General features: G+C 31.5%; 1 protein-coding gene and 1 long non-coding RNA gene across 2 annotated transcripts; one reads left to right on the forward strand and one right to left on the reverse strand.

Moving 5' to 3' along the window:
* Positions 1-12,018: 12,018 nt before the first annotated feature.
* Positions 12,019-14,818, forward strand: LOC136230475 (arabinogalactan O-methyltransferase 1). Its single transcript, XM_066019550.1, has 2 exons — positions 12,019-12,547; positions 14,184-14,818. The coding sequence occupies exons 1-2, from the start codon at positions 12,134-12,136 to the stop codon at positions 14,616-14,618; spliced, it is 849 nt and encodes a 282-aa protein (XP_065875622.1). The 5' UTR covers positions 12,019-12,133; the 3' UTR covers positions 14,619-14,818.
* A 5,196-nt stretch (positions 14,819-20,014) lies between these two features.
* On the reverse strand, positions 20,015-21,266 carry LOC136229289 (uncharacterized). The gene is made up of 3 exons (XR_010689039.1): positions 21,155-21,266; positions 20,920-20,991; positions 20,015-20,246 (listed from the first exon to the last, which is right to left on the reverse strand). It is a non-coding gene; the product is annotated as an uncharacterized lncRNA (long non-coding RNA).
* Between the last annotated feature and the right edge of the window lie 1,477 nt (positions 21,267-22,743).

Genomic DNA, 22,743 nt, shown 5'->3' on the forward strand with positions numbered 1-22,743 from the left:
TAGAAGAAGATGAAGAGCTTATCTGTATATGGAGAAAGACGTAGAGAAGAAAAACACGTGATGTTTTAATTTTTTTTTTATTTCGCCTGACACGTGTCGCGATTTTATTGGCCGGAAAAATCGACGCGCTTTGGACGACGCGTGGGAAGCACTGCCGTTAGAACTGTCAATGGAGGGCTTAATAAACCTTACAATAAATGATCAGGGGCTTAATGAGTCTAAATAAATGATCAGGGGCTTAGTGAACCAAAAATCGAAAGATCAGGGGCCTAATCATGCTTTTTGCCAAAAAAAAAAGAACATAAAATTTCTCAATACGCACATGTATATATATGTATAGAATATTGGTTGAGTTTCTATATTTCAATTTGACACATTATACCTTAAATTAATTGTATTGTACATTTTAATTAAGCCCGTATAAAAATATATTTTGAGGCTCCTTAAAATTGCATACTTTATAAGTTAAAAAGAAGATTTTTTTTTTATATATAGTTTCTCTTGTTATATATCACTTATATATGTAAAACTCTACTTTTGAACTATCAAAGATATAATTTTAGAAGTAAATGATATGGAAAATATATATTAATCGAATTAGTGAAGGTTTTTATTTAATTAATCAAAAGGATTTAAATACAAATTTATCAGGTTACTTTTTAAAGCGCATAGCGTCGTTAAGATCGTAGCCGAAGAATTTGAATTACAAAATGTATTATTGGTTATGTTATTCTTATACCAAAGTATTACCGGTCACACTATTTTCTACTATGATCTTTTTCAACCAAATTGAAATTGTTTGATATCATTTCATTATGAAATCAAATGTATCATTGTTCATAAGACCGTTTGAGGCTATAGGTAGATCGATTTTGATTAGCTTGCAAACCTTTTACTTGTTGCTCTCTTTGACAAAACCTACTATTGGTCCAAGTAGATCTCTTCATTCAATTCTGCATTGAGAAAAAGAAGTCTTTACATCTATTTGGTGTTCTAGGTCTAAATTACCACTATTGGTAAAATATGTCTAATTGATGCAAATCTTACAACAAAGGAGAAGGTTTCCTCGAAGTCTATCTTTTCTTGTTGTGTATAGCTCTTAGTGATCAGACCGGTTTTTACCTTTCGATACTTTGATCAGCCTTCTGCTTTATCTTGAGTACCCAGTTGTTTCCAATTATTTTGTGTCACTTAGGGAGAATAACCAATTCTCATACCTGATTCGATCTCATAGAAGACATCTTTTCTTTCATTGCTTTAATTCAATTGTCCTTGATCAGGACATGAGAGTCCTCTTTGATGTTCTTAGGCTCTACGTCATCCTCAATGGATACTAAATCTCTGGAATTGGACTTTTTACCTTTTATTATGACGCAGTTCCAAATCTTGGTAAATAAATTTCATATATTTGTCATAGTTCAGAATGCTCCACTTGGAACAAGTTCCATATCTTCATAAGAGCTAGGAATACTGCTCCCACTTAAGGTCAGATATAGATCATTCAACATGTTTTGAGGATCTGTTCCTCAGAATTTCTCTCACTCGAATGGAGAGAGCCGTTTGATTCAAGTTCTTCAAACAAAGTGAGATTTTGGTCTACGTCGTCTAACTTCAAGAATTCATTTTCCAAGAAAAAAACGTCGCATGATTCGAATTATGTAACTCTGTCGTTCTCATTTTTACCCACTAAGATATATCCCTTGAATAAGTCAGAATATCTTATAAAAAGATACTCTTTTTACCTACTGGATCTAGTTTGCCAAATTACTCGAGGTTTCATGAGCAAAAATGGTACAACCACATGGTTTAAGTTCACTTAAATCGGGTTTACGACCTGACTATAACTCATGTGGAGTAGAAGTTACATTTTTATGGTTCTCGATTTATGACATAAGTGGCTGTGAGAAATGCATCGCCCTAATACGAAATTCATAGATTTGCTTCAACCATAGTTATTAAAGGTGCATGGCGCACTAAGGCGTAAGGGGTCCTGGAGCCTTGGCGCATGGCGCACGGCGATGGCGCGTGCCATAGCCAGACAAGGCGCACTAACAAAAATAAAAACTATAAAACTATAAAACTAACATAAAAATGCAATGAATACTAAATCATGAAAATATCTTAAGCATAAATAAATTTTAAAATTTTAAAATAAACCACATATTAGAAAACTTTAAAGTTGAATACTAATTCCTAAAGTCTACTCCTAATCAAAACTCTCCAAATCCATCACTCCTCGTCATCACTATCACACTCCTCATCTAAAGCATCATCAAACTCTTGATCATCAAACTCATCCTCTTCATCCTCATCAACAAACTCAGTTTCTTCTTCCTCCTCGTCTCGAACAACTACATGGGCTTTTCCTCGATCATTGGAAGATGATACTTGTTGCCGTCCGGTTTCATAGTAAAATTGAGTCATAATTTCGTCCATTTTTGTTGTCTTTAATATCACTTTAGTGTTATTTTGTTAAATTTCACTTTAATTCACAATTTTGCACACCGTCACGTAATTTTAATTTAATTCACGAGTTTTTAATTAATTTTCACACTTTCACACACCCTCACGAGATTGACAATTTACCCAAGTGAATTAAAGGGCAAGAACGAGGGAACGTTACGTGAAAAGACAACAAAACGGTGGTTTTTGGACAATCAGGTCCTAATGCAACAGATTCACACAGAAGCGTTACAATAGGCTAAAATCTGTGCTGAAATCTGTCCCAGAGACAGGTCTCGGCGAGACCTACTGAAATTGGCCAAATTGGCCAATTCCAGGGGCAGGTCTCGGCGAGACCTGTCTTCTTCCGCAACTTGCATCGGGCGGCTCCTCTTTTCTATGCAAGCTCATACCCCTCTTCCATTTGATTTCTCAAGGTCATTTAATACATAATTTCAGTGTTTTGGAGGCTACCAATCATCAAAATCAGAATTCTACCTTGATAGGAGCAAGATTTGGCCTATAAATAGAAGAGATTTGAAGAAGAAAGTTACACCTTTTCTCATCCTTAAGCTTAGAAATTCCATTGTTGTTGTAGCCAAGCTTTGGGCATTTGTCATTACTCTTATTTTAGTTGATTTTTGTAGTTGTTAAGTACAATTTCTTGTTTCAAAATCATTTTCTTTGAGTTTTGTAAGTTGATTTCACATTTAATCAAAAGTTTGTTCATCTTTCCATTTCTTTATCTTATAGTTTCAATGAGTTTCACTTCATTTCACTTTATTTCAAGTTTCATTTCCCCAATGACCATGAACTAATTCTTCCCTACTAGGGATGAGGGGAATCTTTCTAATGTTTTGAGTCAAGTTAGAAGTCGATTAGATAAACACCCGGAAGGAATTCGATTTAAAAGAACTAAGAATGTAAGCTTAATCTATATTTCAGTTAATCGCTTTTTACTCACCATAGTAACAAGAGGTTAGCGAAAAACTACATTCTTAGACTCGATAGCAAATCGATGTGGTTTCTAGCATTACATTGCTAGGGTTTCTCATTGAACTTAATGCTTTCTTGTCGTATTTAAGTAACCATTGGCCCGATTGAGTGAATATGAGTGAAGAAATAGAACGAGGTGGTCTAAGGTCTTAGCACCGAGTTTCTTTTAGAAATCACCATCTTTAGAAACACGAATTTCTCTTCGGTGTCTTATTTCAATCAATTTCATTGATTCAAACTTAGGAAGTGAACCCGATTCCCTAGTGTTTTACTCCATTGCTTTAACAACAAAAGTTTTTCGTAGCTATAAACAACCCAAACCTCTTTAATTCAATCGTTTAGACTTCATAAACCTGTGGATAGTTAATGATTGTGTGGAATCCCTGTGGGATCGATCTTTATACATAAAGTATACTGTATTACTTGGTACGATAGAGTACACTTGCTCTTAAAAGCACGTATACGTTTTATACGCATCAATACTTTAGCCTTTTTTTCCTACTCTTCTAGTGTTATGTGCACTCTTTTCAACTCCAGCAGCCTTACCAACTAAACCCCATGTTAGAGTATCATTTTCAAACACGAGTTCATCTTCATCCTTGTTCGACCCCTCATGATCATCCAATTTACCCATCAACCATTCATTAGATTCATCTATATCATGTAAAGAAATAGGGTCAATGCAGTCACGAGCATCATGTCGACGCTTAAGTGCTCTATTATACTTCACAAACACCAAATCATTTAACCGCTTTTGGGAAAGTCTATTCCTTTTTTTGCTGTGAACCTGGAACACAAAATATACAATATTAATATGATAATTGAAGTATTCTTTGCAGTCTCATTTACATAAAAAAAAGATCAAAAACAGAAATTAAGGATGAAAAAATTGCATATACACTTACATGTTCAAATATGCTACAGTTACGCTCACAACCAGATGCACTACAAGTGAGACTGAGTACTTTCACAGCAAACTCAGCCAAATTTGGAGCCGAAGAACCATAACATGTCCACCACTTGGCTGTTAGAAAACAAAATATAAATTAACATCAACAAATAGTAAAAAGCAGCAATAAACTAACATATATTAACATTAACAAACAACAATAAAATAACTTGTATTCACATTAACAAACAACAACAAACTAACCTATAAAAAGCATAAAAAAACACAGCAACAAACAAACTATAATAAAAATTAAAACAACAACAGACTAATGAATATGATAAAAGTTAAGATAACATGAATAATTACTGGGAGATTTTGTGTTGTAGTGCCTAATAGCCAAAGGAGTTCCAAACAGCTCTTGTGAATTATGATATAAGCTTAATTCACTCATTATTTTGTCTTGTACATCAAGGTCAGGAACCAACCTCATTAGACATTAAAATATCCCACCACATACCTTTTTACCTTTAAGGATTTTACTAGAATTTGAATAGAAGAATTCGGGGTTAAGATAATGACCAGCAGCATGCAAGAGTTGATGAAGTTGGCATTCCCATCTTCTATCTATAATCTCGAAGACTTGCTTGTACTTTTTATCGTCCTTATCTTTGTCTTTCTTATTAAAGGATGCTTCAATAGTTTCTTTAGCCCTATCCATCGCTTCATAAATATATCCCATTGCTGGACTTTTCTCACCATCAACCAGTCTAAAAACACGAACTAAAGGACCAAATACCTTTAATATATGCACAATACTAGTCCAAAAGCTGCCATTCAACACAGTGGACATGTCTCTTTTACCGGCTGCCTCTTTTGCCTATTTACTACTTGTCCATTCTTCAGAAGTGAACATCATTCTCAAATTTTTCTTTTGATTATGAATGCTTTGAAGAGTCAAAAATGCAGTAGCAAACATTGTCACACCAAGCCTAATAAGATCTCTTCCATTAGTGAAACGCCTCAACATATTCACTACACCAGATCAGACATAAATGTAGGAACTGAAGCTCACGTCCATTTTCAAAGTCTTTCTCACTTTTTCTAGCTTCCCTATATCTTCCAAGATTAGATCAATGCAATGGGCAGCACAAGGAGTCCAATATAAATTGGGTCTCTTTCTCATCAGAGCTTTACCTATAAAAGAAAAGCAGACACAAGTAAAAATCTTACTAAACTATAGAACAGAGATCAATAAAATGATAAAACATAAACATAAGAATTTTTTTTAATTACAATTCAGAACTAACCTGCCTTAACATTATTAGCTGAACTATCTATGACGATTTGAACAACATTTTTTTTCTCCAACATGTTCCACCACGTTATCAAACAATGAAAGCATCATCTCTTTGATTGTTCAGAAGCATCAACGGACTCCAAAAAAACAGTTCCACTAGGAGAATTCACCAAAAAGTTAATCAAAGTCCTACTTCTCTTATCCGTCCAACCATCCGCCATTATGGAACATCCATATTTGTTCCATTCAGCTTCATAAGGCTTCATTGAATCTTTCACTTCATCAACAACTTTACGTAGAAAAGGAACGCGAACTTCATGGAAACTTGGTGCTTTCATACCAATATCATATTGCCCTACTGCTTGAACCATAACACGGAAGCTTGGGTAATTAACAACATTAAACGGGATTGCAGCATCATACATCCATCTAACAATGTCCATACATGCCTTCTCCCGCAATTCTTTTTTGCAAGCATCATTTATGGTTGCTTGCTTCATCTTTGCATCCTTTCTACCTTTCACAACCTTTTCAACATTAGGTGTAAAATACAAATCCAATAGACCCTTCTATCTTGGCCTATTTGGTGGCTGCTTACTTGGTTGTTGTTGTGAGCTTGGCTGCAAACCTATATCATCATCATCACCAAAAGTATCTATATCCACAAAATCTGGAATTACTGCTTTTTCAAGGGTAGATGCAGCCTTTTTCGTCATGTATTCTTCAATCTCCGAATGCACATGAGGTGGACATTTGGTACAAATTTTTGAATTTCTGAACCCTCCAACAATGTGTTGTTTGGCTCGAGTTATGCCACCTTTGTTGACTTTGTTACATAAAATACACCTAAGATCATTCTTGTTTTTGGTGTTCGGGTTCATCAATTCGACGTATTTCCAACATGGATCTTTGTTATTCTCGCTCACTCTTGGATTACTAGATGTTCCAGCCATGATTCAATATCTAGAAGAAAAAAAAAACAAATGAACAGAGAAATAAGAGAAGTTTATTATTATGAATAATTTAATTCATACAAGAAAAAAGGAAAATATGAGAAAGAAGAAAGAAATGGAACCAACAATAAAAATATAAAACAGAGTATATAGTAAGAAACGTAACAGAAGAAAGAAGAGGTTTATTGTAGAAGAAAGAAATAAGCATTTTTATTGCAGAGAAAGAAAAATAAAAGAAGGAAATAAAACACTAACAGAGAAAGAAGATTTACAAAAGAAATAAGATTTACAAAAGAAAGAAGAAAATAAAAAAACTAACCGAGAAAGAAGAAGAGTACCTGTTGAAGTTGAATTCCCTTTGCCTTCTTTGTTTTTGTTGTTTGAATCTGTTTGATGTTTTTCTTTTCTACTAAATTGCTTCCTCCTGTAATAATGATTGTCTCTTACTCTTCAAATGACTCTATCTCTTCCACTTCAAAGAGTCTCTTCGTCTTCTATTAAGTTTAAACCGTATACTCTCTCTCCTCTTTAATACTTTTTTGTTAATAAACATGTGTGCCATTCCATATATTTAAAAAAACTGCCCATAACTGCCAAGGCGCACCGTGGTACACCTTTGACAACTGCATTTGGCACAAAATGGCGCACCACGCACGTGCCATGGCGATTGCGCCTCGCCATGGGGCAGCCATGGCGCTAAGGCCTGCGACTGGTGCGCCATGTGCCATAGGCGCGCCTTTAATAACTATGGCTTCAACCATCATTAACCTTACCATATCAAAAAGGGGGTTGTTTCTTCTTTCGGCAACATTATTATGCTGCGGAGTACATGGGATTGACAACTGATATTCAATTCCATTTTCCCAATATTTAGGAAATCAAAATAAATAAATGTTTTGTCCATCCAAAAATTAAATAAAATACTCCAAAAAATTAGGAAAATTGTAAAAACATGATGTGTCAAAAAATGGAGTTCGAAAATCTCCTCTATAGTGTAGGATGCGCTAACATGCGCCACTAAAGTAGTCGACACGTGTGACACACGCTTCGAGATGGAGAATTATATTCTCCATGCACACGTGGCTCAATCATAGCGTGCTCCGTGGCATACACAATAATTGGTGCATGGGGAACATTGGTGGTACGTGGGGTCACGCACCGCCTCCCCAATATCTTTTGGTCTCCCATTTCTTTTCATCCTAGGATTTTCGAGGTCTTTAAGGTCCATTTTCAAAACGACAAGCATAAAATTCGGGTGTGCGCATACCATATCCTCCCCTGATATTCAAATCTTTTTCTAAAACAGTAAACTAAAGTATAATTCACAAATTAAAAGTATTTTAACGATTTTGAGTTTGTTTCAAACATTCTGTAAAACATGTTATATTTGAATTAACCCTAACACATATAATTATTATATACTAGTAAAAAACGTTGTTTCGAACATAAAACATAGATAAATTAGAGAGAATAGAAATTCTACGACTTTGATACTAATAAAGGTTTTTACTCAACTAATCATACAAGTTCAAACACGGGTTTATCGGGTTACCTCTTGAAGCACAAATTATCATTGAGATTGCAATGGAAGAATTTATATCACGAAGTTGTATTACTGGTCATTTTATTCCTTCGCCAAAGTTGTTTGGGAGGAATAACGATTGTTCCATGACCTAAATGTAAAATCCTCTTGTAGAGAGAGGGGCGTAAAATTGAGAGGGACATGAAAAGAGTTCTCGTGTTTTATCTGATTCTAATTGTGTATATTATGTCTAAGTGAACCCCCCTCTCTCTCTCTCTCTCTATATATATATATATATATATGGTTAATAGTACTAATCCTATTAGAGTTAGACAATTAATCATAAGTTAATTATTATTCTAACTTCTTAGTTAGAATATGATTTCTTAATTAACTTTAATCCTAACACTAAGTTAGACAATAATTAATCTCTTAATACAATTAGAATTTCTAATTATCTAATAAATCAATTAGATAATGACCATGTTTGGCAAATAGCTGTTAGCTGATAGCTCATTACATTAGCTGTTAACGGATTACCTTTTTGGTTAGCTGATTTGACCAGCTGATTGTGTAAACTTATTTGATAAAACTTAACTTATTGCTAATAGTTGTTTGTGTAAAATGACATGTATGCACATGATAAAGTCTTTATTTGGTATTAAATGGTAGTAATTAGGGGTAAAAATGTCAACCAAAAGATATGAAGCAATAAGCTAATTGAAAAAACTCCTAAAATGAGTTTTTTCAAAATTAGCTTTTTGAACCCAATAAGTTATTTGAAACTTCTCTTCAACAAACACTACTATTAGAGGTTTGACTAATCACAACCTCTGAAATTACTCAAAACTCTAATTTTACTCCAAATTTTTTTTACCAAACATGACCAATATCTAAATTTGTAATCCACCTGACCCGAACTAATATGGGCAGATTTAATGTTCACTAATAAATTTTTCTTGCTTTTGTAACATTGCATTTTCTCTCTAAGAAAAATAAAATAAAATAATTGATTAATAATTTAATGAAAAGACTTGAAAATTGAGGTCTCAATTAGTAATGTCTAAATTGATTAGTGTGTCAAAAACGTATTATGTTGATTTATTCTACTAACAAAGAAACAAGTTGACATGATATGATATGAATTTTGAAAATTTGAATATAGGTCAAAATACCATTTCGTGTTTGATACGATTAATTTAGGGTAAATCACACCATCGCCACTAAACTTTACCAATTTTAATATTATGATCGCTGACTTTAATTTTTAACAGTATAATCACTAACTTTACACTTTTTAATATTGGTGGTCACTCAATGCCTCAAAATGACCGTGGATGATCTCAAAATAAAAAAATTCAAAGATTTAATGATATTCTAAAGAACTTTAATTCTTGAAATTTTTCATTTTGAGTTTATTTAGGTGTTGTCTAGTTAGGAGAGAGAACTTTTTAGAGAGAAAGCTCTAAAAAAATGATTTTGGAAAATTATAAATGCGGTTTCATAGTAAATGCCGTTCTGAAAAACTATAATTCTAACATTTTCATTTTGAGATCGTTAACAGTTATTTTGAGGAGTTAGTTAAAGTTGAGTGGTCATCAGTGTTAAAAAGTGTAAAATTTAGTAGCCATACCTAGGGATGTAAATGGGGCGGGGATTCTCCGTCCCCATCTGTGACCCGTCCCAACGGGGATAGGGAATCCCCGATAAGGATCCCCATGGGACGAGGATGGGGATCCTTTTTCTACCCATGATGGGGATGGGGTGGGGGATGGGGCAAGGTATCCCCGCCCCGCGGGGATCCCCATCATCGCCACGTTAATCCCCGATGAGGATCCCCGACTATTTCCCTTGATAATTAATTTTTTGGATGATTTAAGTGCATTATAAGTAGGTGATTGGTTGTTTTCAATTTTTAGTTTTTTTTTTATTTGAAAAATTTGAGAATGGTTGTTAATACTTCGTATGATTAGCCACTGTTTTTTAAACATAAATGGTGATTCCCAGGAAATAGAAAATGTGGATAGCGTTTTTGGAACATCTGTAAACGGTGAATGAAGATCCCCGTGCCCATGGGACGGGGATGGGGATAAGTTTGTCCCCGTTTAGCTCGCGGGAATGGGAATGATGAATCCCCGATTAGTTGAGGATGGGGATGGGAAATGCATTCCCCGCCCCACGCCATTTACATCCCTAGTCATACCATTAAGAATTGAAGTTCAATGGCCACAATATAAAATGGGTAAAGTTCAATGGCCATGAGTGTAATTTACCCGACCATTATTTTTTTATTTTATGAAATATAAGATTAATTTATTAAAACATACAAATGCTGTACTAAACTTAAGTTAAAATTTAAAAAAAAGGATTAAAAATTAACTTTAACAGTTTTTTTTATATTAGTTCCTTAAATTATTAAGAGTTTTTCCATCTTTATTGTTAATAGAAAACATCATCTACTATTAGACCATGTTCTTTTTTACTCAAATTAAATGAAATTAAATTAACTGAACTTAAGTTAAATGTACCAAATAATTATAATTATAAGAAATAGTAATAACGATAAATGATATATTATATATAAATAATTATAATAAAAATGATAAATTATATATATAATAAATTATAAATTATCTATAAATAGTTATAATTATAAGAAATAATTACGAACTTTAAGTCTTTCAAAAAAAATTACGAACTTTAAGTCCCTGAACTTTATATGTTTTAAGAATTAAGTCTCTGATCAATTATTTTTCCACATTGAGCCATTGATTATTGATTCTGCTATGGATGAAGCCCTTATTGAACTTTTTCGTGTAGTTTGGGCGGCACGCATTATTAGAGTGATTCAGCCTATTGACGTGAACAAATAAAAATAAGAATTTATTGACTAGGATAGATAGAGAGTAAAAAGTAAAAGAAAATTATAGAAATCAATTTCCAGTAGGTTATTCCAAACTCGTTCTTTTTCTCTCCCATTTTGCGATTTTTAGCATTAGAATCGCCATATCGATCTTCTCCTTTTTCAAATTCGATGAAAAAGTTAAATAAAGACCAGATCCATAACAAAATCAATGATCAATGACTCAATGTGTAAAAATAATTGACTAGAATTAAAACAGGTAAAGTTGAGTAGCTTTTTGCCTAAATAAATTTATCATAATTAACATGTCTCATGTATATATAAAGGCTTAATACATCATTTGCCCCCTGAACATGTCCAAAAATGTTGATTGACTCCCTGAATTTTCAAAGTGTCCCGATAGACCCCTGAACTTGCGTAAAATGTTCAGTTAGCCCCCTGAACTTGCGTAAAATGTAATCAATTGATCACTCGGTTTAAAAAAGTAAGTTAAATGTGAAAGATGTATTCCATGCATCTTAGAATGTTATTACATAATTAAAAAATAGATTAAAAAAAGTTATTACTTGCTGAACTATAAAATTTGTCTTCTCTAATATTAGAACCGCATACCCCGATCTTGGTCTTTTTACTTTTTTTAACTCGTGCAATACATCCTTCGAATTTAACTTACTCTTTTGCAACTGAGTGATCAATTGATTACATTTTGCGTAAGTTCAAGGGGTTAATTGAATATTTTATACAAGTTCAGGATGCTATATTCGGACGTTTTGAAAGTTTAGGGAGCCAATCAATCTTTTTAGACAAATTCATAGAGCAAATGATGTATTAAGCCTATATATAATATAGTGATTAACTTTTTTTTTTCCTTTAGTAAACTAAACTAAAATAATATTCCATATATAGGAAGTAGAAACTATATGCATACCATAACACTTGTAATTATTATACAAAATTAAATTAATTAATACTAATTAACTTCCTTAATTACCATTCTTCTCCTCTCTCCCTCACTTCTCTCACTATATATATACATAAATGGCACTCTCATTTCAGACCACACACAAACAGAGATTCATTCCTTTCTCCATTTTAAGACACTAAACAAACGAAAAACATCATTAACTTCTTCTTCTTATTATTATTACAACCTTAAAAAATTAAAACAATGAAGAATCGTCAGCCTATACCGGAGAGATCGTGGCTTCTCGGCCTCGCCATTATCGGATTTATAGTCGGCGGTTTTATCTTATCGAATTTCATACGTTCCGGCGATAAAACGTTCCTCTGTTCGACGATCAGTTCCGATTCCCGTGCTTCGTCGGATAATGATGCGACTCCGATCCAGCTTCAGGCTATTCTTCACTATGCTACCACGCCGGTGACTCCTCAGCAGTCGTTGGAAGAAATCTCGGTCACTTTTGACGTTCTTAAGGTTTTTGCTCCGTGTAATTTCTTAGTTTTCGGTCTCGGCCGAGATTCGCTGATGTGGACGTCGCTTAATCCACGTGGCACTACTATTTTCCTTGAAGAAGATCCAAGGTGGGTCAAGTCCGTACTCAAGAATGCCCCCACTCTTCAGGTTCGAGAAATTATATTTTCTTAATTATTAAAATTATATATATATATATTTTGATCTTTTATTTGGGTATATTAAGTTTCTGATCATTTATTTTTAATCTCATTAAGCATTTGATGATCAAATTAATAATTGTGAATATCTAATTCTATTAAAAATACGTTGTTAACTTCATCTGTATTTGAAATTATTAAAAAAAATATTTTTTACAGTTTGAATTAAGGTTTTTACAGTTTTCCTATAGCCATATTACACATCCAAAACTGTTTTCAAATAGTGAAAAAATACAAATTTCGAATACAGGTGCAATGAATACCAGTATGTTAACCGAATTTTATGTTTACAACTTACTAATTTGGTCATCAATGGCTTAATGAGACTAAAAATAAATGATCAGGAGTTTAATGTAACCAAATAAAAGATCAAAGACTTAAGAACTAAAAAATGAAAGATTATGGACCTAATAATGCTTTTTTGCTTATTTTTTATTAGTGTTTGGGGTGGAAAAAAAAGTTATGAAAATAAGAACCAAACTAGCACTAAATGGTATCATTGTATTTTATTTAGTTTTTTTAAGATATAGTAAGAAATTCTAAAATTGCAAAATTTCAAAAAAAAAAAAAAATCTAATAAAAGTGTCGATACAAACACTAAATGGTTTAGGTTTAGTCGTCTTTTGTCTTTTTTTTTTATGATATTGTAAGAAATTTTAAGATTGCAAAATTCTTAAAAAAAAATCTAGTAAATGTATCGAAACAATCCTTATATAGCATAGTCGTCATTTATCTAGTTTTTTTTTTAATGATATCGTATGAAATCTTAAGATTGCAAAATTCTTTAAAAAAAAAATCTAATAAAGGTGTCGAAACAAGCACTAAATGGCATAGTCTATCTTTTACCTATTTTTTTTTATGATATCATAAGAAATCTCAAGGTTGCAAAATTCTAAAAAGAACAAATCTAATAAAAGTGTCGAAACAAGCAATAAATAGCATAGTCGTCTTTTATCTACTTTTTTTTTATAATATAGTAAGAAATCCTAAGATTCTAAAATTCTAAAAAAAAAATCTAGTAAAGATGTCGAAACAAGCACGAAATGATATAGTTGCCTTTTATCTAGTTTTTTTATGATATCGTAAGAAATCCTAAGATTGCAAATTCTAAAAAGAAATCTAGTAAATGTGTCGAAACAAGCACTAAATGGCATAGTTGTTTTTTTTTTTTAATGATATCATCAGAAATTCTAAGATTGCAAGATTCTAGAAAAGTAAAGGTGTCGAAACAAGCACGAAAAAACACAGTTGCCTTCTATCTAGTTTTTTTTTTTTTTTAATGATATCATAAGAAATTCTAAGATTGCAAAACTCTAAAAAAAAAAAAAACATTGAAACGGATTGTCGTGTTATAATTGTATTATATAAGTTATATTCCACATAATTATATATAATATAAACGCAACAAAAATAATAATCGTAGTAGATGGGTTATATCATATAAATTGTTTGACAGCCTTAATTTCAACAAATGTGAATCAAGACCAATAAAAATTGTCACATATTACATGTTCACTTTTCATGCATAAATTTTTTTAAATTGTAAATTTTCGTACTCTCAAAGTATTCTAAATTTTTTTCTTCAGGTTTACACCGTCCAGTACCGGACGCAACTCAAAGAGGCGGACAACCTCCTCGCCTCCTACCGAAACGAACCAGATTGTTCATATAGCAAGGCGTATTTACGCGGGAACTTTAACTGCAAGTTAGCATTGGAGGGATTAGCAGATGAGATTTATGAAAAGGAGTGGGATCTAATCATGATCGACGCGCCGCGAGGTTACTTCCCAGAGGCGCCAGGGAGGATGACGGCGATATTCTCCGCCGCCATCATGGCGAGATCAAGGAAAGGATCCGGTGTTACGCACGTGTTCTTGCACGACGTGGATAGGAAGGTGGAGAAAGTGTTTGCTGAAGAGTTTTTGTGTCGAAAACATCTAGTGAAGGCCGTCGGAAGGTTGTGGCATTTCGAAATACCGCCGGCCTCTAACTCGAGCCAAGGCGGCGATTTGTTTTGCTAAAATGCGCCACTCTTGAATACAATGGTGGCGGATACCATTGTTGTTGAGTTTAATATTTTTCTTAATTAGGGTAGAATATAGGAGTTGAAGAAATATTATGGACTTGTCACTAAATATTATTTCTTTTGGCAAATTTTGCGTATTTTGCTCTTAACTTTCTCTTTCTTTCAATTTTGTTATACAATTTTTCGATTGGATTGTTTTTGTTCTTTTAGGTACTTTAAAATTAGTAGGGTCATTAGCGGTATCAAAATAGATTGGCGGGTCATAAACGTAATGTCGATTTATTTTGGTGATCCGTTAAGATTAACCCTGTTTCATATGAATTGATTAGGAAAAAGTTAAAACGAACCTATATGATACACCATATTGTCAGAAACTAATATAAAATCTATGATTAGACTTTAATTATTAATTTGAGTTGTTGGTTAAAACGGTTCCATGATATGAAATTTATGATTTGACCTTAACTAAATTGGTTCCATAATATTAACACGATACGATAAGAAATTTAAATGAATTGAATATGAAAAAAAAACTATTTGACATGATTAATTTATCTAACATTACTATCATTAAAAGATTATGAAGTCATTTATGGAAAAAGAGACTCTCAAACTTATGGATGAAGTTTGTTTCCCGCCATTATATCATAAACAATTTCCAGCACTATTTAATATTGTTTTATTACGATTTATGACATTGAAGATGCAAATTCAAACTTTTCTAATGTATTTTTAGATTGTAATATTTTAATTATTTATGTCGTGATATACTATTTTTTTCTACAAATCAAACAATAACTTTTTTTTTTCTAAAAAATAGAAAAGAAATGCATACATATTTAGCTAGCAAGTAAAATTATAAGTCCTCCTATCGATATATATATCAATTAAGGCTAAGTGGGTTAAATAGATCGGGTTGATCCGATCTTCCAGCTTATAAAAAATGAAATAGTTGTCAGCTAACCAGCATAAATCTAATATCAAAGTCAGTTTCCAATTTTAGAGGCAGAGAAAGAGAAAGAAAAAGAAGGTTAAAGTTTTTCGACATACCTAATAGATTTCTATAAATATTGTATTTGTATATTGTTACATATTCTGCTATACTTTTTGTTATTACCTTATAAAGTGACGGTCACATATAAAGTTTCTTTATCTTTGTGTTTATGTGGGATGCTTGATTTTTATAACATAGGCCGGCCAATACTTAAATATTTATGCAGAAATGTTCCCATGCATCTTAATGGGCAAGTGAATTTGCTCATTCACCATTAGATATAGACTTATTAAATCTAAGCCTCAAGATTCTTTGAATCTCCATTTTAGGATTCTAATAAGCATAGATCTAATGGTGAATGAGCAAATTCTACATGCTCATTAAGGTGCATGTGATTAAGACTGTATATTTATGATATAATTGTAGATATATTTTTAAAAATTGATTTATATATCTAAATTTCCCATTTATCAATAAATCAGGTTTTCGTTTTCCCTTAGATTTGGCCTGAAACGACTTCAGGCATGCATCTGGGTCTTGGAGATTCGGTTTATGGGCTAAAAGCCCAATATAAAAAGGATACTATATTATATATGTATATATACTCTAGACTCTAGTCTTTATAGTTGAATTGACTAATTAAATATGGCTGGGCTCAGGGGCGGAACCAGGGGGTTGGGGGCTCGAGTTCCGGTAGGCCGCTGAAGAATTGAGAAAAAAAAAATTTAGTTTTGGTGTCTGGTAATATTTTAGAAAGAATTATATTGACTATATATAGTATTATTTTGATGTTTAAAGATAGATGGGATGGTTAAGAATGCTTGCTTTTATTTGAGAGGTCCTTTGTTCAACTCCCTTCAACTTCATTTTCTTTTAAAAAGTTTTTATTTATTTTAACTTTATTTTTCAATACATTTTCTTTTAAAAAGTTTTTATTTATTTTAATTTTATTTTTCAATAATTATAAAAAAAACATGTTACCATTATTAATTAATTTAAATGGACTCTTTATTTTTATTTTGATAACCCTTTTAAATTCATTTTTAATATGTCTTTACCATTAAAAAAAATTAAACATATTTAATATTCATTTTTATTATGTCTTTACCATTAAACAAAAAGTAAACATTAGTTCAATGCTAGTTTCTAGAAAAAAAATGATAACATTTTTACAGTTTTAATGCGTTGGAGGCTAAAAAATATTTGCCCAGCCCTAACTGACTGGACTTTAAAAATTTATTGTCAACCACACAGTTAATTTCGATTTTTTTTTTTACGTTTTGAATTTTTTTTTTACTGATATGTTTGAGCTCGGGTCAGCCGGGGTCCTGGTTCCGCCACTTGCTGGGCCATCAGAAATTGACAAACATGTACAATTGAATTGACTAATTTACAATCATGTAATTTATTAACATTTAATAATGAGAAATTTACATAGAAATTCACTTTTGAAAAACTATTTACAACTATGTCAAGTCATAATTTTGAATTATATCAAACTAATAAAATTATTATTTTTAAAGATTAAAATTTTTAAATTAGATGTCTATAATATATTGTCAAGAGTTTGGAATTTATGGATTAGGTTTAAACTTTTTAAATTAAGAGTAAAAATATATTTTATTTAGTATATATAGAAAAAAAAAACGACATATTGAGAATTAAATTTGTTGATATGATTTAGTTGTAATTTTGTAGTGAATTATGATATTTATGTAAAAAGTCCAATAATAATTAGTACACACTGCCTTTTTTTCAGTCCACGTCCAAAGATATTCTTATAATTAAGAATGAGATTAATGAACTAAATAAAGCTACGTGTAAAAATATGTTTAACATTAATCAATAGATGTAATTTTATTCTTAACATCTAAACTGATGCAATTTTATCTTTAAAGTTTGCAGTCAAGAGGAACTTTATTCTAATATTGACAAGTTGGATTAATTCCAGACATTATTATAAAACATAAATATTTTGTTCTTTATTCTGCACCAATTACACGTTAGTTGATTATTAAAAAAATCATTTTTTTTTTGTGATTTCATAATAGATTTGAAAATTATTTACAACTATGTCAAATACTGATTTAAATATTGTCAACTTAAGAAAATCATTGTTTTTCATATATTTTAAGAACTATGTTTTATGAATTAGAAGTCTAAAATATATTAAAATCGTATGTGATTATAAAATTACAATTAAATTATATTACAAAACTTATTTCTCAATTTGTCATTATTTTCCATATATCATAAATAAAATATGATTTTGTACTCTAATTTATAAATTTTAGGGTTTATGATTTATTAATTGAGATCTAAAATTTATAAATTAGCGTACAAAATCATATTTTATTTATGATATATGGAAAATAATGACAAATTAAGAAATAAGTTTTGTAATATAATTTAATTGTAATTTTATAATCACATACGATTTTCATGTAAATAGCCCTAAATAAATTGTCACATATTCCTAATTTCTCACAACAAAAAAGGCCTGTGAACTTTTTATCCATTTAAATTAGACATATCTATGGACTGGGCCAAATCGGAGCTAACAGGTTTTTATATAAAAATGCTCATCCGAAACCCAATCCAACCTGCTATTGGGCTCGGTCTTAAATATCAAATCTCATACTCAGTCCATATAAGTCTACCTAAAAAATATACATAATTTTTAATTATAAAAAATAAAATTTACATTTAAAAATATATAATTCATTAATTAATATCAATAAGATGGACCGGTCTATTTTTAGGAAGGGTGAAATACATGAATATCATAATTAAGTATAAAATTACAACTAAATCATATCACCAAACTTAATTCTTAATATGTCATTATTCTTTATATATTGTGATTTTGCACCATAATTTAAGAAATCTAGACTCCAATTCATAAATCATAAACACTAAAAAATATATTATAGACTTCTAATTTATAAATTCGAATCCTTAAAATATATTAAAAGTATTGATTTTACTAGTTTGACATAATCTAAAATTATGACTTGACATAATTGGAAATAGTTTTCAAAACATGAATTTCTGTGTAATTTTCCCTTTTAGGAATCTCAAGTCCGCCCTAAAAATAGATGGGCTTTAGTGGACCTAGCCTAAGATCAATTTTCATTGTTTAAGTGCGGACCAAGACCACAAGCCTAAGCGGGCCGAACGGATACCCAGACTCATAGACAGATCTAATTTAAATAAATGATTTCTAAAACTTATAACTTAAACTCTGTAATTTAAAATTGATATATTAAGTACTTATTTATTTTTAGCTTATTTAATAACTAAAACAAATTTATTTATTTTTTATAAGAGAAAATATTTAATTTAAAATTTAAATTTTGAGTTGAACTTTAACAACTAATATTTTTAAATCCAATACTTATTTTGAGTATTTGTCAAACAATTACAACATTTAATACTTTCAGCATTTATAATATTCAACACTTAAAATTTAATACTTGTTTTTAGCACTTAATTTTCAGTTTATCAAACACCGGCTTAGTAAAATGAAAAAGAACACGATACGTGTATTGTATGCTCCATTTCTTTTTCACATATTCATCCCATTCCATTTTTCATTTTGTACCATAAATGTCTTTAAATTTATTTTCGTAACAGGATAATCACCATAACATCTAATATTTTTCATTTCGTACCATAAATGTCTCTAAACTTAGAAATAGAAAATACAATATATATAGTGACGGATCTATAAGTGCTTAATTTAATTTTTTTTGGATATCTTTATCCTAAAAAAATTAAAACTTCATACACATGTTCAATGGAGTTTCCTGATCAGTAGATGCTCAAACTCTCTTTTGACACGGCTCCTAGATCCATCCATCTTAATCACATGTCGATGAGGTATCAAACGAACTTTTCCTAACCAAAAGGCAAGTGATTTTCGACGGGTGACCAAACTTATCATCAAGCGATGACAACACAAAATCCGGCCGATGAAGGGCGAGGGCGAGCCGATCCTCCCCGAAAACTAAGCCGGTAACATCAAGAAGAACATGCCAAGAATTCCTATGAGCCTCCGAAATCCAATGCATAGAATATCTAGTCTCATTCACAACAACCGGATAAGAAAAAAGTCCTTTCGGTGTATACTTACATTTTCTCCTAAAATATTGACTAAGTTGTGATCCTTTGATCCTTAAATCCAGCCAAGATTCCGGCATCGGAACGACCTTTGATTCTTTCTGTGATGCAAACTCTCGTATGGCATCGGAATCTTCGCGGAGGACGGTCATGTAATAGTTACCTTTGAAGAAAGGGTAACTTTCTCCAATCATCAACATAGCATCTTTGTAATTCGGCATGAAAATGACTAAGTAGTTTTCTTCACTTAGGCCGCAGTTTTTTAGAGCTCGATTTCGGGCCTGTATCTCGGGGATCGAGATGAAGTTTCCGAAGAAGGACGTTTTTTTGGAGAGTATGTCTGCAAGTCTTGAAGATTCAAGTTGAGTTTTTTGATCAAGATCGGAGAGGGATCGAGTGAAAGAAGGTGAAAAAGATGAGTCCTTAGAGCTAAGTTGATTCCTTGGGGAATTATTCTTCTTTTCTTCGGGAGGAGTTTCCGATGATTCCTCATTGATTGAGAGATTCCTGAGATTACGGGTGTAAAAAACGGTTATCATCTTGTTATAATCGGGTAAATTATGCCGATGGTCACTGTTTGGAGTATGTTTCACAAACTTCGTTGAACTTTATTTTCTTTTAATAAAATCGTTAACTTTCATTTTTATTTTCAAAAAAAAAAAAAAAATCATTTCATTCAACTCACACAGAATAAAATTGTCGAATAGTTGTGGCAAATACGTTAAAAAGAACTTACTGCATGACAGTCACGTTTGTGCCACGGTGACGTGAAAAAAAATAAAAAATTGCATTTTCCGTTGTCATGTGGCAGTTTTAAGCAGTTGGATTAAGTAAATAAAAAATGTTTTTTTTGCTGCTACGTGGCTGTCATATCATATGTAAAAGTTAATTAATCATTTCCAACGTGATTGTCACGTCACTATTCCAGTGATTTTATTTGTCTAAATTAACCGGGATGATTTCATTGTAATAAAAAGAAAAGTTGAATTGTTTTATTCACAAAAAATGAAGTTTTTCGACCATTGTAAAATAGACCCAAATTTTAGTGACCATCGGTGCAATTTACCTATCATAACCGTGTTATTTAATCTATATATAGATGCAGTAAAAATGATAATCATGACAAATGTGTTATCTTTGTAAATCATGTTATTATCATGTCAGAAATTTTTATCTCTACCTGAGATCATACGAGTCTGCCTCTTCCACAATTCCATTGTAGTATTGAGGGTACTTGGCAAAGACATACTGCCTGATAATGGGGTGGAAAATTCGGGTTATCATGTCAACATCGTGTGTTATATTATATAACTATATATTATATAAATGTAAGAAAAATAATAATTGTATTGTGTTAATCGAGTTGTAGTTGCGTCTGTAAATCGTGTTACCGTGTGACAAAATTTTGCTCCTACCTGACATACTCCATTTCTGTAGGAGTTATGGGTCCCGACCATCTCAGATCAAGGCCGCGGATGGTTGATATAGCTTCTGCTATTAAGTGAGCTGGAATTACTGTGTTTGCTTTCTGGAGAAAAAAAAAACTCAATTCAAGCATTAATTTCAAGCACGTTTATAAAAGCGAATAGGTTACTTTAAACGAGTTTAGGAGACTAATAAGTCACTGTTAACCTGTTAACCGGTTCCTGAGGCATATACAAATTTAAAAAATTAATATGTATATGCATTAGACTTTATGTAATTCATATATTCCACTAGATTATATACCATATAAATGATGGTAAAGGACATGCTTACTTTGTTTTTTACAAAATAAGTCTTACTTTGTGTGTTTTAACCATTGGACTAATTTTATACTCCATCATCCAATGGTGAAAACACACAAAGTAATGGTACTTTGTCAAAAACAAAGTAACCATAGAAGGCACCTATAAATAATACAAAAATTATAATTACATTAAATAATTATATTTGTAAATCGTATTATCGTGTCAAAAATCATCGGTTTGAAATTTCAAGGAATTCAAATTTAACTAAACCAAGGAAAAGAGAAAGAGAGGAACTTGAACTTGCCTTGATAACCATGCTAGTTGGTCTGCCATTGTTATTAGATATAGAAGCTTGAGTTTCTTCCAGTTTACCTTCTATTATTTCCTATAAAATATCTCACATAAAAATGCAGACAAATAATGAATTGATGATCAATTTGGTTGGCAGTCAGTCAGGTTCATTTTAGTTCAAATCGAAATGGTAAGTATTAATTTAGTTCTTAATTTGACAATATTTAATAAATTAGCCTAAATATAATCAATTTAATGCTTAAAAATCTGTAAAATTTGGATTATTTTGTCAAATATTGTCAACTTCATGACTGAGTTGATACCTAAACTTCGATTTGAGCTAAACTGAATATGTTTGCCAACTTTAGGAGTCAAAATGACCCTTAATTCGACAAATAATATATGCAAAATAAGACAACAAAAAAAACGATTGGAAAAATACTAAAATAAACCATGTGTTTGGCCAATTTGCAACGAAAGTTTCGTGGTTAAAAAGTTTACAAACAAAAATCTGTGATATGTGAAGTTTACAGTTAAAGGATCTGTCAGTCAATTTTGGAGCGAAAATTTATTTGTGATTTAGTTAATTTGCAAAGTCGGTCATTTTAATTACTCCAGATCAATTCCCTTTTATGGTAAATAGTTACCGCAACAATTTTTTTATGGAATCCTGATTTTTGCAGACTGCACAAACTATATATCCATGTTTTTAAACTTTTAAACCACGGGACTATCTTTATAAATCAACCAAAGAGTTTATTTTGATACTTTTTCCTAAAAAAAAAAAGCTATGTTGCATACAGACGGAAGCGGAAACACATATCGAAAACGTTATATAAATATGGTCTTTAAATGAAAACGGAAACGGATACAAATATGAACATATGAAATACGGAAAGCTACTAAAGAGGAGTGTCCGTGCAACACAATGGAAGAAAGTACCTTAGTTTCCTCACTAAGAATGAGCTGTTGTAGATTGCTGA

The sequence above is a fragment of the Euphorbia lathyris genome, chromosome 5 (genome assembly GCF_963576675.1).
Source record: "Euphorbia lathyris chromosome 5, ddEupLath1.1, whole genome shotgun sequence".
Lineage (NCBI taxonomy): Eukaryota > Viridiplantae > Streptophyta > Magnoliopsida > Malpighiales > Euphorbiaceae > Euphorbia > Euphorbia lathyris.

Excerpts from the sequence above, each read along its gene's own strand:
- LOC136230475 (XM_066019550.1), top strand. The coding sequence starts at position 12,134 with ATGAAGAATCGTCAGCCTATACCGGAGAGATCGTGGCTTCTCGGCCTC. Across the intron at positions 12,548-14,183 it reads AGAATGCCCCCACTCTTCAG|GTTTACACCGTCCAGTACCG; the intron begins GTTCGAGAAATT and ends TTTTTTCTTCAG.